Here is a 19,419-nt window from a genome sequence, read left to right as displayed (position 1 = left end):
TTCTTATTTATACACCAACTGCTATTGCTGAGAATGAAAACGTCAATGAAATAAATAAAAATATTATGTTAAAAATAGGAAAAAATATTGATGTCCGGCCTACCGAGGTGAGAAAAATATATGTCGTCTGCTGATGTAAAAAGTTTTAGTTTCCGGATTACCGATTATTATCAAATTAAAAATGGTTATATGAATTTCAATTTTTTGTCTTTTTTAATGATACCTACATATCAGAAATTCAGGAAAGACGGATCGATAAATGAAGCACAAACATACAATCTTCCTATTGATTATTTATTAAATGTTAACAGCAAGATAATACTACAGACTCTACTTCAAACAATATTTTTTATTACGAATAGAAACAATAATGTGTATTAGCCAATAGTAAATTCAATATTGAAAAAAATATGTTTTACAACATTCTTATGAAGACGCCCCACTATACCGAAATTCTAAAAGCCCCAAAACTTAGAGGATGCTAATCTTTAATGAGACTCGCGAATTCTATTATAATTTTTAAAATATGTGAAGTGTACAAATTTAAGCCAATAATACATATTATGCATATATAAAAGTTAAATTTTTATATTATAATTTAGTTTCTATTTGATGCCTATATCAAACATTTTATGTAGATCCATCAATTTATTCTGCTACATTTCTTAGCAACAGAAAGTAGGATCCACTTGTCTTTATCATCTGAAATTAATAAAGCAAGATTTAAATTGTATATTTAATGTTTTAACTTTGTTTTGTATTCATACAGCCATCAGTGTTGGTAATGTCATAGTAGTAAACCACGAGATTTCCATAAAAAAACTTCGGTTGGAACGTAGTATCATCATGCGCGTCAATTCACGAAATTCCTTGGATTCATTAAACCATTCGCAATTGAAGAAGGCTTGTGGTATCTTTTCGCACTATAATCAGAAAAAAAATATAAAAAAGATTCATTAATAAGAATTTATTGGCAAAAGGAAATGTTCGATCCCAACGATATATGTATGTATATCGATCATGAAATTCTTATCATTAATCTTTATGACCTATGGCGTGATTACAAAATTTAAGTGGATAGCCCGGAAATGCATTTTTTTAGTTGTGAGTGATTTCATTGAAAAAATTGCATGAAATTATACGTCTCTAGATCGACCTCCATAGTAGAGTAAAATCTCAAAATTGCTGTAGTGGGGAATTCGATTTAAGAACACTTAATTTCATGAAATTTTTAATGAAATTCACGCTCGTGTGGACCGGGATTTATGGGACCACTATCATGGCACCTACTTGTGATAATGTTTAGTTTACTTAGGGTAGTTTACACTATATGTAAATGTCATATGACACGAAATAAAAACATTCCATATCTACCCACGCAGGCAATGTGGAGACGTAATTTTATTAAATTTTTGCTGGTGTGGATGCACAAAGTAAATGACGTAAGGATATTCCCCAATATTGCACATATTAGCCACTATATAATGATGGAAAATTTCATGTCATATGACATTTACATATAGTGTAAACTACCCCTTAGAAGTGTATTGGCCGCAGTCTCAAGTGTTTTGTTAGATACTATTATTGCTGTGTCGTCAGCGTATGTGTATGCTGAGCTGTTCATCAGCTGTTGTACCATTTCATTTGCGTATATTATATACAATATTGGACCAAACTTAGAGCCTAGTGGTACTCCATATGTCGAGGTCATCTTGCTCCTGTTAGTTTTGTCTATTCTTACAGAGAAGGATCTGCAAGAGAGGTAATCTGCGAACCATTTCAAAGTTGTTACTCGTATTCCGCTTTTTGATAACATTTCTATGAGTTTCTCATGAGATAATGTATCTAAAGCTTTACTAAAGTCTGCTCAGACATTGCTTTATGAGGTTCGAGAAATGTCCAAGGAGCTGGTTTATGTTTTTGCCTTTTTGCCATGTGCCTCTTATATTGCTTCTATTTTCAATGAATTGTTGGTGAAAATGATCGTTTTTAGCTTTTATTATTGATTTATTTAATTTGTTATTAAAACTTTTATATAGTTTATCTTTGGTTGTATTATTCTTATTTTAAGAGTATTTTTTATAAAGTTGTTCTCTTAAGTCCAATTTACATATGCACCTTAAATGATTTCGTTTTACAAAATCCTAGAAACAAATGAAGTGTATTTACATCTATTTTTTGCGTCATTTGCTTACGCACACACACGGATACAATAACACATACACACGCACATAATCATTTTAATTCCGAAAAATAAGAATTTCACAATGTTTGCCAAATAACTTGACTTAATTCAAAATTAAAAAATATAACTTTTGCAAGTTTTTTAACCATTTATTTACACATCGTTTGAGTATATTTGTTTTTCTACAACACACACAAACAAACATAAATTACGCAGCTATCGTCATTTATTTTTGTATGGTAAATGACGCAAAATGTTGACTGTTTTAGCAAATAAATGACGAAACAGCCCTAAAACCTGTTTTTCGTGCTAATGTAAAAAGCACATTATTTTGCAACATTTTAGTAGGTCTCCACTTATCTGTGGGTTGGGTTTCTTTTCTTCAATTTTGTTTGTGTTGATGTTGAATTTTTGTATATTTGATTGAATTTATTACAAATGTTAGTAAATAGTTCATCGGTATTATTTTAGATATTCACAATCTCTTCCCAGTTTGTGTTATTTATTAGATAATTTACATTATTTGTATTTATTCTCAGATTTGTGATATTTTGGAGGTTTTGGTTGGATTTTTACGTCGGTGTGTCTTCATTAATGCATCCAAATACCACGAAATGACCCGAAATTTCACTTTTAATTACCGCTGCATGTGCTTGCGTTAATCTTTTGTCCCATCTACAAAGTAGATTATAGATGCATGTCTCTGTTTGATTTCTGTTGTCCTTACGAGTTGTGTTTGTGATCATACAATTTATGCCATTTGACGATAAACTGTTTAAATAGTTGTTTGTTGTAGTTTTGCGTTTTTTTATATCTATGTTTACATCTTCAACTAATATTAACTTGTGTTTTCTATATTTTTATTAAATGCTAAATTTCTTGCTTGATGTTTTGGCTTGACGGCCGATAAGTTGGAATAATTATAACGTTCACATCGTTTGATGTTTGTATTTCCGATTTCATTGTCTCTGCTGCCTTTGTTTCAGTTTGTGTTTGTTTATATTGTTTGTAATTTTTAATATACACCGCAATACCTCCACCTTGACCAGTTCTGTTAAGGAAAATCGAGTGGAAATTCTCAATGTTATAGAATTGGTTTTCATCATCAGTGATATTTGTTTCACATAATATTATTATTACATCTTTGTGTTTATTTCAGCTTGAGTCCATATTTTGTTGTAATTCAATTGTTTGAATAACAACAAAATATTTTAAAGTGGATATGAAATTGATTAGTTGCGGGCGAAGGGTAGGGTATACTATAGTTTCAGTTGTCACCAAACAACTTCATCAGTTCCCTTTTTCGCCGACTCTGTATCGATAAACAGGTCAATAAAGCCATCTAGCAAATTAAATAAAATGAGAAATTTGCTGTATGGCCCTAAAGCTGTTTACCCTACAATTTGAGTCCAACTAAAGAATTTCATATCCACCACTGTTTTTATGTCGTCTTTGCTTCGCAAAGAATACGGACATAGGAATGTTGCTTCAATAAGCGGGGGTAAAAACAACAAGAAAGTTGTTTTTGCATTACGCATTGGTCAACAAGGCCGTGCTGATGCCTATTATTGTTGTTGGCGTTTTTTATTGTTGGACTGCAGAATTTTACATCTTTGTGTTTATTTCAGCTTGAGTCCATATTTTGTTGTAATTCAACTGTTTGAATAACAACAAAATATTTTAAAGTGGATATGAAATTGATTAGTTGCGGGCGAAGGGTAGGGAATACTATAGTTTCAGTTGTCACCAAACAACATCATCAGTTCCCTTTTTCGCCGACTCTGTATCGATAAACAGGTCAATAAAGATGTAAAATTCTGCAGTCCAACAATAAAAAACGCCAACAACAATAATATTATTATTTTGATATTGTTTATTATTTTCGAAATTGTAGCTATAAATGCCAAAAAGTTTTTTCTCAAGGATCTAATATTTAATTGTAAAATCGACATTTTAAAGTTCATATAATTCATGTTTATGTCGTTAAAGCTGTGGATTATATCTTCGGTATAATTAAATTTTGTTGTTGTTTATTTTTGTAGAAAAGTTTAGGGTGCTTTTTTTAATTGCATTATTTTATTTGGGATATCCCTTATACCGTATAGAAAAAGTTTTTTAAATTGGATTTGAAAGAAAAAGTCTCTTTAATAGTTTCGTATTTATATTTATTCACTAGTTTACAAATATTTAGTTTACAAACTGTATATCTTAGCTTTGATTTACAATTGATGGGGTGATGTTTTCAAGGTCTGTTGAATTATTTATATTGGTCAATTTTGACGTTTCGTTTTTGCGAGCATAGATATTTCCTTTTTTACCCATACAATTTTCCATTCACACCCTTTAGCTTCATTTTTTTTTTCATTATTTCTCTCTTTTGTTGGCATTGGAGAATTCAATGATCATTTTGTTGTTTCTATTCAATTTGTATGCTTATGCTTATTTCCATGTTTTTGCCGAGTGCTCTTTGTTCTAGTTTCTGTACTCTTCAGTTTAGCTCATTTATTTGTTAGTTTCGTTTTTTAATTTTTAGAATTTTATTTATCACACAATTTTTTGCACATCCCCATATTTGATAGAGTTGTATAGTTCATGAACGAACTAGTTCAATTGAAAGATTCATTGAAAAGAGCGTATGAACTAGAATCAGTCGGTGACCGTACGATCAACGAAGTAACGATTCACAATCTAGTTCAGCATGTCATTCACATAAGAATAAAGTGACGTGTGTTATGTGATGCCTTCGAAATGTGATGTTTTTGTTTATGTTTTGGATCAAGGTACATGGAATAGCTGTTCGAAAATGGAGATTTTTACAAAAACATCATATATTCTAACATGTCCAATGCAAAAAATTAAAAAAAAACACACACAGTTTTTTCGCAGTGACAATTTCTACACAAACACATACTACATAAGATTTTTTGCCAGTCAACTAAATGAAGGACGTTTTTTCTTAAATACTAACTTAATATCTCTTTTTGAATGGAATAAAAATATCTAAATGTAATATTTTAAATTATATTATTCTATTGTTTGTTTCTATTTGCTGTTTGTATCCGTTTTCATCAAGCGAAGGATTAAGAGCCGGTGAACGATATTGATCCGAATGATTGAACTGGATAGTGAACTATGAACATGATTACTGAACTAGTTCAGTTAAAAGAGCTGAACTATTGAACTAGATTGAATAACTCTAATATTTGAGCTCCATATAGCGATACACGTTTTAGAATCTGGTTGTAAGTCCCAATTTACATTGGGCGAGTTTACTTGCGGCAATTCTCAGTTTGTAGGTGAGAGAGGGTGCTGAGAGGCAAAGGGTTACCATATGCCTCACCTCTCTCTCCTACAAAATGACAATTGCCGCAAGTAAACTCGCCCAATGTAAATTGGGACTATATTAGAATTTTATTTTGAATTGCTAGACTGGAGTTCTTTTCAATCAGCCAGTTAATTTTCGAGTATTTTAAAGCTCTTCCTTTTGATTTTAACATGCTCCTTTAATTTGGTGTCTAGTGTCATATACCATAGACAGACGGCAGCGTTAATTTGCATTAACTGCCTTAATTCAAATTAATTCGTGCATTATCCACATTCTTAATGCACAAAATCGAGCTGCATTTAAAAGGCATTTAGGTATTTCAATATGGCAATGCCGTAGAAGAGAGCCCATATTCATATGGAGGAGAGAGCATATTCATGCTCTGAGACACAAGGAAAACAAAAAATACATTGCAAACAACAACAAAACAGCAATCAGCTGTTTCGTAAATGCAGAAACTGTCGTCTGTCAGGCCAAAATTAAATCTAGTTATTAATGCAAATTAACGCTGCCGTCTGTCTAGGGTAATACTTAGGTATTTAGCTGTATTACATATGGGTACATTGATGTTATCAATGTATATCTGTTTGTGGATTATATTTTTGTTTGTGTAGTATATGACGTTTGACTTTTGACTGTTGATGGTTATCTTCCATTTCTTGGTCTGATTGCAGATTTGTTGCTGAAGCTTCTACAGCTTTTCCCGTGTATGTATCATCCGCAAATGTTCTAAAAATGCACGTTTGGTCAGATGGCATATCCATTGTAAATAGATCTGTGCCAAAGGAACTATATGGAACTATCTAGTTCACTTCGCAGTTCCAATCACCCACATGTTTCCTATGAACAAACTGCGTATACTTAATATCACACGTTACATGTTATGATGTTACTCATACGTTTTGTAACTAGTACAAGGAACTAGGAACTAGATTACCCAAACTCCCGAGTTTATCGTATAGAGATTTTAATATTCCTAATCTTCTTTTACTCGGAAATACCTGTCTGATATATATGTATGACTTCAGAATATTGCAGAGAGTTGATGGAAGACAGGATTTCAATTTGTGTAAGATCCCTTTATATCATACCGCATCGAATGAATGTGACACATCTAGAAAAATGACACAACATTTTTGTGCTCTAAGGAATCCCCGATACCAAGTAGTCTTTGAATTATTATCTTATCTGTATTTAATTAAGGATTTGGTAATTGACCTATAATCATCCGAGTTAAATATTAATAGTTTATACAATTTGTTTAAAACTTTTATATCATAAATTTGCCCACACGGAAAGGTAGGTAATTTTTTATTTGAATTTAACGTTTTATCATTAACAAATAAAGATCTGTTTGCAACAGAGGTCGTATTATGTATTTTTGATTAGATCAAACATTAGATCTGCAAATATACGAACAAAATTGCAAACATTTGTTCGGTTTATCTAAACTACATCATGATACAAACAAAATATCAATTCATTTATTATAAAACTACATTATTTATTTTTGAAGTCTAGTGACTTGACCACGCAAACACAAAACCGCGCAAACGCAAAACTTAACGCGCAAAAACTTTTTGTGCGACATCTGTTAGGATGAGAAAATGAAAGCAAAGATATATAATACCATTGTATGTCTTTGATGAAAGCTCCCGTTTATTTATTTGTCTATGTTTTTGTATGTGTTATGAGGAATAGCAGAGACACTCACCTGCATATAAAATGAGTTACCAAAATGGCAACCCTGGATTGTTTGACAATTAGTCCATATTTACATTAGGCAATTTTCCTTGCGGCAATTGTCAGTTTGTGAGTGAGAGAGGGTGTTGAGAGGCAAAGGGTTACCATATGCCTCACCTCTCTCTCCACAAACTGGCAATTGCCGCAAGGAAAATTGCCTAATATAAATATGGACTTTTGGTGACAAAGTGGCAAGAATCGTGATTTTTGATTTTTTTTTGTATTAAACTACGATTAATTTCAAAAATTTTATGTTCTATTTAGTACTCCAATAATTACTATTTTTTCTTAATTTGTAAATACAATTTTTCTTGATGAACAGCATCACCACAGCGAAAAATAAAGGAAATCAAAAACCTAATTTTAAAAAGTGTTCGATTTCACTCAGAAATCCCCGTATGTAGTTTCTACCCACATTTTTGGTAAATGTCTACGTATTAACCCTTTGTTTATCCAATTTACACATTTTAATCGGTATTTACCCATTTCCCATCTCTAACTATGCTTGATAATATTCATTAATCTGTAATTTCCTAGCCCAAATTCTTTAAATAAAGTTAACCTTAGCGATTAAGAACATACTTGACAAATGGGAAATCCTGCAAAAACACACGACAATTCCTAAACGAAGATTCTTGGGGCTCTTGCAATTTTGTCTAATAGACAACAATTACTTTAAGTATGATGAAACCACATATACTCAAACGTATGGTATGCCAATGGGCAACCCGCTATCGCCAACGATTGCCGATATCGTCCTAGATACGCTATTAGATGAAGTATTAAATGAACTAAAACAAAACAACATGGAAATTAAACTTATTTCGAAATACGTAGATGATATATTTGCTATCATAGACAGAAAATACATGGAAACTACATTAAAACTGCTCAACTTATATCATACTAAAATACAATTCACAGTAGAATTGGAGAAAGACAAGAAACTACCATATTTAGATATGACAGTCATCAAAGACAACAACAAAATTAAAACAAACTGGTACAGTAAACCAACTTCTTCTGGTCGAATTCTCAATTACCACTCAACACAACCTAAATCAATGAAAATAAATACAGCCAATAATCTAATAAATAAAATTTTTTTCCTCAGCAACAAAGAATACGAAAATCAGAATAAAAATAAAATCACAGAGATATTGCTCAAAAACAATTATCCAAAGCATACTATAAACAAATTAATAAATAAACAATTGGAAAACATAAGAAACAATCAACAGAAAATCAAAGATGAAGAAATCAAAAATTTTTACAGTGTCCCGTTCATCCCCAAATTGAAGGAATGCATTAAGAACAATAACAACGACCAATGAAAGCAAAACCACAATAGCATACAAATCAAACTACACACTGCAAAAACTATTTACTAAACGAAACAGAACTGATAAACTAAAGCAGTGCAATGTTGTCTACGAAATAACTTGTAATGGAAAAGAAGGCGAACCATGTAATAAGGTGTACGTAGGCACAACAAAAAGAATGCTCAGTACGAGAATAAATGAACATGAAGCTGATGTTAGAAAAGGAAAAGAAAGCACAGCACTATCTCAACACATGAAAAAATGTGGGCATAATGCTAATTTCTCAAATGTTAAGATACTTGACAGAGAACAAAGAGAAAACAAAAGATACACTCTGGAAAGTCTACGTATTCAAGAGAGAATACATAAGTCAATTAACACCAAAGAGGACAAAGACAATACCAAATTGCAATATTCTGTTGCAATCATTTAAGTTTATACGGTTCTGTGATTTAGGTTAAGGATTTGCTGCAATATTTTTTATACATTATTAGTAATTATTTTTTTAAATTATACAAAAAATCTGTGTTGTGAAGTCCCGTTTTTTTATAATAAGAATAATATTTATTGAAAATGCTATGAAAAACTAATTGTAAGTAAACTTAAACCAATTTATCAAAAGACTGTATAAAACAAATATTGTATTTTTTTTTTGTCGCTAGAATTTTCAAATACAACTCCTGAAGAAGTTGGAAAGTCGCCAACGAAACGTTGAGAATTGATCATGAAATAAATTAGTTTTATTCCATCAAACATCTGACCAAATCAGCCCAGTGAAACCCACTTTTAGTTAATAAACAAATACGGTCATAATATCAAGAAAATAAAGTTAACCTTATTTTAGTTTTTCGCTCAGTATGAAGAGTGTTCTATGTGTAATGAGTACAAACAGGATATAGGAAGGATTTACCACATTTGTTACAAATTTAAACTTATCTGACCAAGTTGGATCTAATTCATATGTGATTCTGAAATCTTTTTATTAAGTCGAACTTGGTCTTTAGACTTTTTCGGATATGACTTCAGCAAGAATGCTGTGTTTTTTATATGTCGAGGCCTTAATATTATTATATTTTTTTATTTTTTACCTCAGAAGTTAAACGTTGACCATTGTAGCAGTACAGGACAATTTCATAACCAGCTGCGGAAATGTACATTATCATTCGAACAAGTGTCATTAAGTCAGATTCCTGCGAAAACCAAAACATATAATTAGTTAGCAAAGTAATTATTGCTTTCGAATTTGTGAATATAGAAAATTACGATGCACCGATTAGTAGTTCTAATTGATAAAAATAAATTTTCGATTCCCAATTTAATGGGAAGTGTTTGAAAAGAAACATGAAGGTCCCATACAATAACGTTTTGTATCGTACCAGGCAGCCATTTACCATAAAACTATACAATATTTTTTAACAACAAAAATTACAAAAGTAGTTTTAGATCTGCTATTTCAGATGAAAGAAAGATCTACTTACAAATATTGGTAGTTTCTTTGAAAAAAGTGCATGAAAACTGATTTTTTGAGTGTTTCTTTTCAAACGAAAATTGTGCTAAGAAACTTTGACATAATTTCCATATGTATGTAGTTTAGTTTCTACTTTCTATAATAAATAAATAGTAAATTGTATCGGTAATCGAAAACTTATCTCGTTCAAGCTACAAATCATATGTTTAAATGGTTATTTTTTATTAATAAATATAATCAGTTATAAATTTTATTACTAGACATCGGATTTTGCATATTTTTTAATAATAAAGATACGAAGATTCTGATTGAATTGAAATTCGTGTTAAAGAAAACTGAATTCAATAACAGGGTCACATTTTGTATTTTTTTCGCAGTTGGCCGAAAATCGCCATAAAAGTAGTAAAATTGTCAATTGAAGTTGGAAAAATCGTAAAAATTTTTCATAGTGTTCTAAATTAAGATTGTTTGCCGTTCATCGTCGATTTTTTAGCAGATTACTATATAATTGAGACCCCTTAGCACAGTGTGGTGTAGGGTATAAATCCCATGTGGCCAAGAAATTGCTGCTTACGCAATTAGCAGCAGACACAACAAAAACCACCGTTATTTTTACTCACAAACAAGCTACGTTAGCGCAAGCAACACAAATGCCCATGCTCGCATGCATGGGAATTTTTGTTTCATTTCTCTGCTGGTCACCAATGGTATAAAAATATGGTTATATGGTATTGTAATACCATTTTTTATTATTAAGGCAAACCCTAAATTATTGAGTGTGCGCATAATGCAAAATACATGAATTTTGTTTTTGGCTTTAAATTATGCAAAAATATAAAATTTGTTAAATTGTCAAATATTTTATGTAAGCTTCAAGCATTCTTTGTCTTAATTTGTTGCATTAGGCTGGTTTTAACTCAAAGGGAAAAAATCGATGTCGGATTTTTTTAGGCGGCACACCCTAAAGTGTTTACGAGGGACACTAGAAAACCTTCTGGCCTAGGCAACACGCAGTGTCGCGAGCCATAATTTGATTTTTTTTGGAATGTTTGGTAGTTTTTAGCCTAAGCGTACTCAGGACAGTTTGACATACCACCATGACTAGTGTGGTTTACAGTGACTTGAAAAAAAAATCACTTTGCAAAAAAAGGAGACGATTTTCGTCCTATAATTGTTCAAAACTTTCGACATGGATAATCGCGGCAAGAGTGCACCGATCAAATTAAATCTTTGTATGTCGATAAAGGGCCATCTTATATCAGCATGAAAAACTGGTTTAAAGAATTCGACACTAGCAAGAAAACGAAGGTCGGTAGGGTAGCCAAATATCGGCCGTCGTGCCAGAAAAAAACGTGAACGGATAATGCAAGGTCGCCATGTTATATACCGTGAGATAGAGGCATCCTTGGGCATTTCTTCCACCTACTAACATTTGATATTGCAAGAACACATGGCCGCAAAAATGGATTTTTCTCGTCAAATCCAGCAAAATTGGTCAATCGTTCAAAAAAGGCTCTTTATGGATTTGTGCAAATGAATTGTGAACAAAAACAATCGCGGTACCTTAAAGACTTTTGTAAGATAGTCATAGACGACGAATCTTGGATCTATGCTTAGGAGCCAGAAACAAAACAGAAATCGACCGTTTGGATTATCGAAAGGGAGCCAAATCCAACGAAAGTTGTTTATGGAAGAATACCTTCGCCTGTTTCTTCGGCAAAACTGACCGTGTGGCGACTATACTGCTTGAGAAATGTAGAACGGTTAACTCTGAGTGCTACACTACAATTTGTTTGCCTAAAGTCTCCTCAGGAATTCGAAAAACGAACAAGAGTAGACGAATCGTTCTGCATCATGACAATGCGAGTTCTCACTCATCGATTCAAACCAGCGCCTGCTTGACCGGACAATACGTGGAATTGATGGGTCATGCGCCGTACAGCCCTGACTGGGGATCCAGTGACTTCATTTGGTTGCAGCATATCCAGAAAAAGGCGTGGTCAACGATTTTCGTCGCCAGAAGACGCTGTAAACAAATCAAAATCAAAAACAATTGTCGATCTGCGGCCAAGTTGCAAGATTTTTTTCAAGAAATTTGGTGTTAATGTTTAATCCCTTGAACAACAAGTAAGTCTCACTTCTAATTACGCCTGGTAGAACTTTTTCTAGAAATTTTGTCAGTTGTTCTTTTGATAGTTTGGTTTGAATATATCTGGAGAAATTTTAATCTTCTTCTGCTAGCTTTGTTAAGACTTTTGTCGCATTTGGCTCTTTACGGTGGTTTGCACTATCAGATCAAACAATGCCAAGCCAACAAGTTCAGAACTACGATATCACAGATGATTTATCATTTTGTTATTTCCTTTTTCTGATATTTGGTTGTGAATGCCTCTCGATAAATATTCGTTTCTCATTTGTAGCTAAAAAATATTTCTGAATATCGTTTCCACTATTTTTTGTATTAAACTCAATTTGTTGTCTCTATTACTTTTGAACCTATTAATTATGTTTACTCAATCTATCCTATATTATATCTATATAAACCCACACTCTCATTTGTAACACTCAGTTGTTGTCGTGTGGCATACCAAATAAATAAATAAAACAAAAAAGAAAACGTTCTGGGGGCTTTAACTCAGACTCGAACAATGAAAACACAAAGTGCCGGGAAGTAGTTTTAAAAAATTCTCGCCTACATACGAGGGCGGTTCGGAAACTTCTTAGCCTATCAATGAAAGAGAATAGTTAGTTTTTCAAAAATATTTTTATTTTTCAATATAATCTCCTGAAACATCAATACACTTAGTCCAACGCTTTTCTAGCAATTCTATCCCTTGATTAAAATAGTTTTCCTCAAGGTCTTCAAAATAGTGGTTTACAACTGTAATTGCATCTTCATTTGAGGTAAAACGCTTGCCAGCAAGGAATTTTTTTAGATTTGGGAACAAGTAAAAGTCGCTGGGAGCTAAATCAGGAGAATAAGGTGGGTGGTCAAGCAACTCGTACTTTAATTCTTTGATTTTAGCCATTGTTAAAACACTATTGTGAGCTGGTGCATTGTCTTGATGAAAAATATTTTTTTTGTGTTGTAAGCCAGGACGTTTTTCTCGAATTTGTACATTTAATTGATCCAAAAGGTTGCAATAGTACTCTGAATTTATTGTTTTATCCTTTTGCAGATAGTCAATCAAAAGTCCCAAAAAACCGTTGCCATAACCTTACCAGCCGATTGAATTGTTTTTGCCTTCTTTGGGGCACTTCCTCTAGCATCAGTCCATTGTTTAGATTGTTCTTTTGTCTCTGGAGTATAGTGGTGGATCCATGTCTAATCAACAGTTACGAAACGACGCTTAAAATCCATTTTATTTCGCTTAAAACGATCCAAACAAGCTTGAGAAATGTTCATTCTTATGCGTTGTTGATCGACTGTTAACAAATGCGGCACCCATATTGCAGAAAGCTTTTTCATCTGTAGTTCTTCATGCAAAATTAAATGGACTCGATCATTTGAGATGCCCATGATATTAGCAATTTCACGCACTTTTATTCGTCGATCATTTAATACCATATCATGCACTTTGGCTACAATTTCTGTTGTTGTTGCTGTTTTTGGACGTCCACTACGTGGTTCATCTTCAATGCTTGTACGACCACGTTTAAATTCAGCAACCCAATTTTTTACTGTTGCATATGAAGGAGCACTTTCACCTAACACATTCACCATATCATTATGAATTTCTTGTGCCGATAAACCTTTTTTATGTAAATATTTAATGACAGCAGGCATTTCTAATTTTTCCATTGTAAAAAAATTGCGGATGCGTCTTTTTTGAACACCTGTTTCTATATGAAGGAGTTGCCAGATCGAAACAAAATTTAACATGTGTTCATAACAGTGATGAAAGTTTCCAAAACACTTAACTTTTTTCTGTTTATACCGCGATTTTTGTGCTAGGCTAAGAAGTTTCCGAACTGCCCTCATAGAAGTTGGATTTGTCAATCGCAGACTATTTTCATAGAAATCGCTTGGCTGATGTACAGAATCTGCATCTGTACTACAGATGTCCTTCCAAACTTGCAGTCAAAAATCCCTCTCAACAATACTTCTAATAAGACTTCACGCAGGTACAGGAGCTCTCGACACCTGCTCGAGCTGGGGAGCTGGTTAGACCCTATTCTTCTAGGAATCTGCTGCTAGGTCTTGTTTCTGTCCTGAGCTACCGCCAGTTTCTGAAACGCCTAGTTTTGGGGTATCTTAAGCCTTCCTTGAAGTTGTTGCGCGTATTTTCATTCTCCGCTGTTCACGGGTATAGCTTCTAGAGATGTTATATTTGTTGGGATCCTCTCCGAGAGCTGCTACTGTAGCCAAAATGATACGAGTAACGTTCCTATAAGACACCATGCAGGGGTCCAGCAGCAATGACAATTTCATGGTTAGGATTTTCTTGAAGCCACCCTCGATTCTTTTCGGGACAGATGGTCCTTCAGATTCTACGATGCTTTTAGCATCAAAACAATACCTAGACCTCATTGAAAATCTATTGAAATACGAAAACATTGACAAACAAATGGCGACAAAAATCTTAACAAAGCAAAAATGGAAATTTCTCCAGAAATATACGACCCAAACTTACAAAACGCCCTAAAGTGTACCTAGTCATGTTTATCGGGGCATAGAATGGCCTTTAATTTAATGCATATTACGGGCAAATAGCTTTAACCGTTCCATAGATATGAGTCGCCGAAATCTTCAAATAGCACGTGTTAACATATTCCAATTCTGCTCTAACTTCGGCAAACTCAAAATCTAACAGAACCAAACAGATTAGACGGTATTTCCCCCTAAAAAAATCCGACGTCGATTTGTTCCCTTTGAGTTAAACCCAGCCTAATGCTACAACTTAAGACAAGGAAAATATTGAATTTGACATGAAATGTTTAATATTTTTATCAAATTTTATATTTTTGAATAGTTTAATAAGAAAAAGATTGTATTACGACACATTGTCGTAAGAGGTCTCAATAACATAATAATCTGCTAAAAAATCGACGTTAAGCTGCCAGCAATCTTAATTTAGAACACTTTGAATATTTTTGATGACGATTCCAACTTTAATTGACAATTTTACGACTTTTATGGAGATTATCGGTCAAAAATTGTTTGCATATTTGACATATTTTTATGCATGTTTTTGATATGGCCCCAAATATCTAAAAATTGACCCTTAAAACGCCTAGATTCAAAATTTGAGTCCAATCGGATAAGAAATTAAAAAAAACATGCAAAAATCCGATGTCTGTTTATTACATACCAAACCGACGCTCATTTGAAATAGAACTATGCCCCAAACCAGTAAGCTCAATATAAATTGTGTTATGCTCACATGTTTGTAGATTTTACGCATCTCATTTATGTATCTATTTGTTATAAAAAATTAATTAAAATTCAGATTTTTCAAAGTTTATCGTCACTTACTCGGAAACTCGTTGATATTGATAAATACAATATCGTAAATATTCGACACGCCGCTCTTTTGGCACATCAGCAGCAGTTGAATTCTCAATTAACATATTAAGTACCTTTATAAGTCCAACGCCATGCACGGAAAGTACTATAAAAACTCCATCAAAGCTCACAGCACCTTAAAATTATTTTCACATAAAGCATATGTCTAGGAATCAATGAATCAATTAGGCTTACACATTCCAGAGATATAGCATGCACAACTGCCCAAAAACATTTGTATGTGGTAATATGGAAAGGACAAGCCTTTATCCCGCCACATGGGATATACTGATGGAAAAGCTGAAAATATAAGTAAGCAAGTTTGTAAACTTTAGTTTTTACTTATCCTCTTATTGCATACATACTTACGTAATACGTGCTCATAATTTGGTGTTCCCTTCCAAGCATGATAACTATTTTGAAATAGTGACATAAAGAAATAGTTGCTGATGATGGCGGCACAGCAACAAATGTAGAATATCAATTGACCATTAATGTTCTTCCAGCTTGCATCTAAGATTTCATCAATTCGATGTTGTAGTCTATCACACATTGGAAATTCTATTTAGAAATGGTATATTATTAAAAATCGAATACATATTTAAAGCTATTACATTTCTTACTTTTGTGAAATATTTCAATTTTTCTAATATACTCGTGAGTTTGGGCCTTGTACAGTAAGTGATACAGACGTCGTTGTACAAACAAGTAGTAAATCAGTTTGATTATGGAAATTAACGTTTGAAATGCTGTGCAAACACTCTAAAATATATACACATAAACATCGGTTATAAAGTATAAATATCGCTAGAAGAGGAAGTGAGTATACCTCAGCAATTTTGGGAATATCTTTAATACTCTCAACAGTATATGCCCAATGGGCATATAAGGAAATTGTACTTGAAACTATCAAAATTACATTTATTCTGAAATTAAAAAATAACAAATATTTTATTAAAAGTGTACAAATTGTCTCTGACAGATAAAAACGAAACGGAAGCGTTTTCAAATTTGCATAATGTTCCTCTTTGAATACATGGTATCTAGTTTTCTTCAGGGATTGCAAATACCACGACATTATGTAAACTTGACCAAAAATCATAAAAAATTCAAATGTTGTGTAGCGTTACGTAAAGCTATTTAAAGGGGTTATGGCCACTTATAAGCATCAGAAAAGTAATTTTTATGAATTTTTATAAGACATCTATTAAACCTTGAGTTACCTTCTAATCTTTTTTTTTTTGAAAAATCTTTCAGCCTATAATGCACTGTTTTTACTAAAGCAGTTTGCGGTAACCATTGTGGTTTGAAAAAGAATAAACCGTTCAGCATATATTTTTGTGGAATCATTACGAACCTAATAATCTTTTCCATTATCGAAACGACCCAATTTTTATACATTTTGAACAGTTAAAATCAAAATTTCGATTTTAACAAGAAAAAAAAAGCACTGTAAAAAATTTATATTTTTTCGGACTCCCTCAGCAGTTTTTTTAAAGACTCTCGGTTAAGCACATGATTTATGTGTATAATAGTCCCACAAAAACATATAAAGACCGGAGCATCCGTTTTCGAGCTACAGTGGCCACCGCTTTCAAAAGTGCCACTTCGAGGAAAAGACTTTTTAGTTTCTATGCTACATACAAAACACAATAAATGTTTCCCTTCGAAAGCTAATATCTCGGTAAATTTTTGTTTGATGGACTGGAAATTTTGGCACATACTCTGTTTTACATGTACTTTAAAATGAGCCAAAAAGTTTCGATTTTTCGAATTTTATATGAAATAATGGTACAAAGTATGTAAATTCAATAGAAAGAATTCAAAATATTTAGGCTACAATTTCAAATATTTGCAGAGTAGTCACGGTGCTCTTGAATCAAATTTAAATGGAATGTGCTTACACATGGGAAGTTTTTGCGGATTCTGAAACTACAATGTTCATAGATGAGAAAAATCAAAAAAACAAAAAAAAAATCGCCGGAGCGCTTTTTAAATAAATCGCGATTCAAGTTGACATTTTTAGGGGTAGTTTAAGTTTTTGCGATTTTGCTTGGAAGCCGCAAGTCCTATCAAAATGGGAATAAAAAAATGTTGTAGCTATCAAAATTTTCTACAAGAATGACCTTAATAATATTTTCGTAGGTTTTACAAGTTTTGAGATATAGAAGTTAAAATTGGGACAATTCAAATTCAATTCGATTCGGTATCGTCTCCTTATAAAACAATGTCATGACTGAAATTTTCCAATTTAAACTTATATATCTAAAAAAATGGTACAACCTAGGAAAAATTACATAAGCCAGTCTTGTAGAGAATTTTCACAGCTATAAGATTTTCTCAGGTCCCACGCCGATAAGACTTGCCGTATTCAAGCAAAAACGCGAAATAAGGTCAGAGGAGCATTAAATCAAGACGAAGCCGGAGAGCAAAGCTGGCCTCTGCAACTAGTCTAAAAGAATCACTTTTTTAATTATCTCAATTTTGTTGTTTTAATATTTTAAAAACAAGAAGTTATATTGTGTATTTTCTTCGATATTTCTATATTTTATGGGTGAATAAAATTGTTCGAGCTTGAGGTCTGCAGAATATGTTTATTTATTTATATAATTTCTCTTTCTCTCTATTTCAAAATTCCATGAATTTCATCTTCAGGGAGGTTTTAGATCTACAAAATCAATAAAAGTGCGTCTTAAAATCTATATCACAGCATTCTTAAATTATAAAGGTATAAAACACATAAAAAGGAGACTTCCATCTTTAATCGTTCTTTATCCATTGACGTTATTATATTATTCTTAAATAATTCCTCTACCAATTCCTTGTAAACTGGAGGTGGGATCTTTATCTGATAATAAAGTCATCATTCGTTCTTGGTAATCTCTTTTCTCCATAGCTATGGTAATGTTTCCTTTGGCTGCATTAAGTATTAATATGTTTTTGTTTTGTCTTAGAAATTTTCGGGTTTGTTCCACTGTGCTTAAAATATATTTGTCTCTAGTACTCTATCTCATTTTGTTTGTATGGATTTCTATCATTGTTATTATTTTTGTTCTCCCCATTTCTTGCTGATCCTTGTAATTATTGCACTAAATTTGATAAATTTGGTAGGTCCCGGTCCACACTAGCGTGAATTTCATTAAAAAATTTCATGAAATTAGGCGTTCTTAAATCGAATTCCCCACTACAGCAATTTTTTGATTTTACTGTACTATGGAAGTCGATCTAGAGACGCATTATTTCACGCAATTTTTTCAATGAAATCACTCTAGTGTGGTCCGGGACTAGGCAATGTTTGTCTCCAAGCTAGAGTAACCATTTCACGTCTTCGGGAAATGTTGTGTCTATCTTATCGACTAACTGATGGTCATTGTGTTGTATGTTTAGTTCTGTAGTTAAAGTTTTTTGAAGATTGCTGAATTTTCTTTTATGTATATCGTCTTGTTTTTATACCCTCCACCGTAGGATGGGGGTATATTAAGTTTGTCACTACGTTTGTAACTACTCGAAATAATCATTGTAGACCCCACAAAGTATATATATTATTGATCAGCGTGCAATTCTACATCGATAAAGCCATGTCCGTCCGTCTGTGGAAATCACTCTAACGTCCGAACGGATTGACGTAGGTTGATGAAATTTTGGGAAAATATGTTTTATTTACGTATTTGGTATTAAAAGCGGGCTATGTAGGTCCACGCTTTCGTATAGCCCCCATACAAAATGACGCGTGACGCGTCGTCGTTTTAAGGAATTTTTAAGATATTTGGCTCATTTTACCACCGAATTGGTTGTAATTTGGTACTTTGTGTCTCCAGAGGCCAAAAAATATTCCTACCAAAGTTGGGTTATATAGGTCCACGTTTTGAT

General features: G+C 32.7%; 1 protein-coding gene across 1 annotated transcript in view; it reads right to left on the bottom strand.

Moving 5' to 3' along the window:
• Nucleotides 1–648: 648 nt before the first annotated feature.
• The window catches only part of Or63a (Odorant receptor 63a), a 29,802-nt gene continuing 11,031 nt past the window's right edge, over nucleotides 649–19,419 (bottom strand). The window contains exons 2-10 of the mRNA XM_073981070.1: nucleotides 16,379–16,475; nucleotides 16,173–16,311; nucleotides 15,919–16,110; nucleotides 15,745–15,849; nucleotides 15,520–15,685; nucleotides 15,356–15,461; nucleotides 9,664–9,765; nucleotides 768–923; nucleotides 649–702 (exon numbers count right to left, since the gene is read on the bottom strand). Of these exons, the coding sequence (XP_073837171.1) occupies nucleotides 649–702; nucleotides 768–923; nucleotides 9,664–9,765; nucleotides 15,356–15,461; nucleotides 15,520–15,685; nucleotides 15,745–15,849; nucleotides 15,919–16,110; nucleotides 16,173–16,311; nucleotides 16,379–16,475 (1,117 nt within the window). The remainder of the gene's footprint in view (nucleotides 703–767; nucleotides 924–9,663; nucleotides 9,766–15,355; nucleotides 15,462–15,519; nucleotides 15,686–15,744; nucleotides 15,850–15,918; nucleotides 16,111–16,172; nucleotides 16,312–16,378; nucleotides 16,476–19,419) is intronic.

The sequence above is a fragment of the Musca autumnalis genome, unplaced genomic scaffold, assembly GCF_047663935.1.
Source record: "Musca autumnalis isolate F117 unplaced genomic scaffold, ASM4766393v1 scaffold_4, whole genome shotgun sequence".
Taxonomy (NCBI): Eukaryota; Metazoa; Arthropoda; class Insecta; order Diptera; family Muscidae; genus Musca; species Musca autumnalis.
Note: the sequence above shows the minus strand (reverse complement) of the source record. Positions and strands in the feature narration are given on the sequence as shown.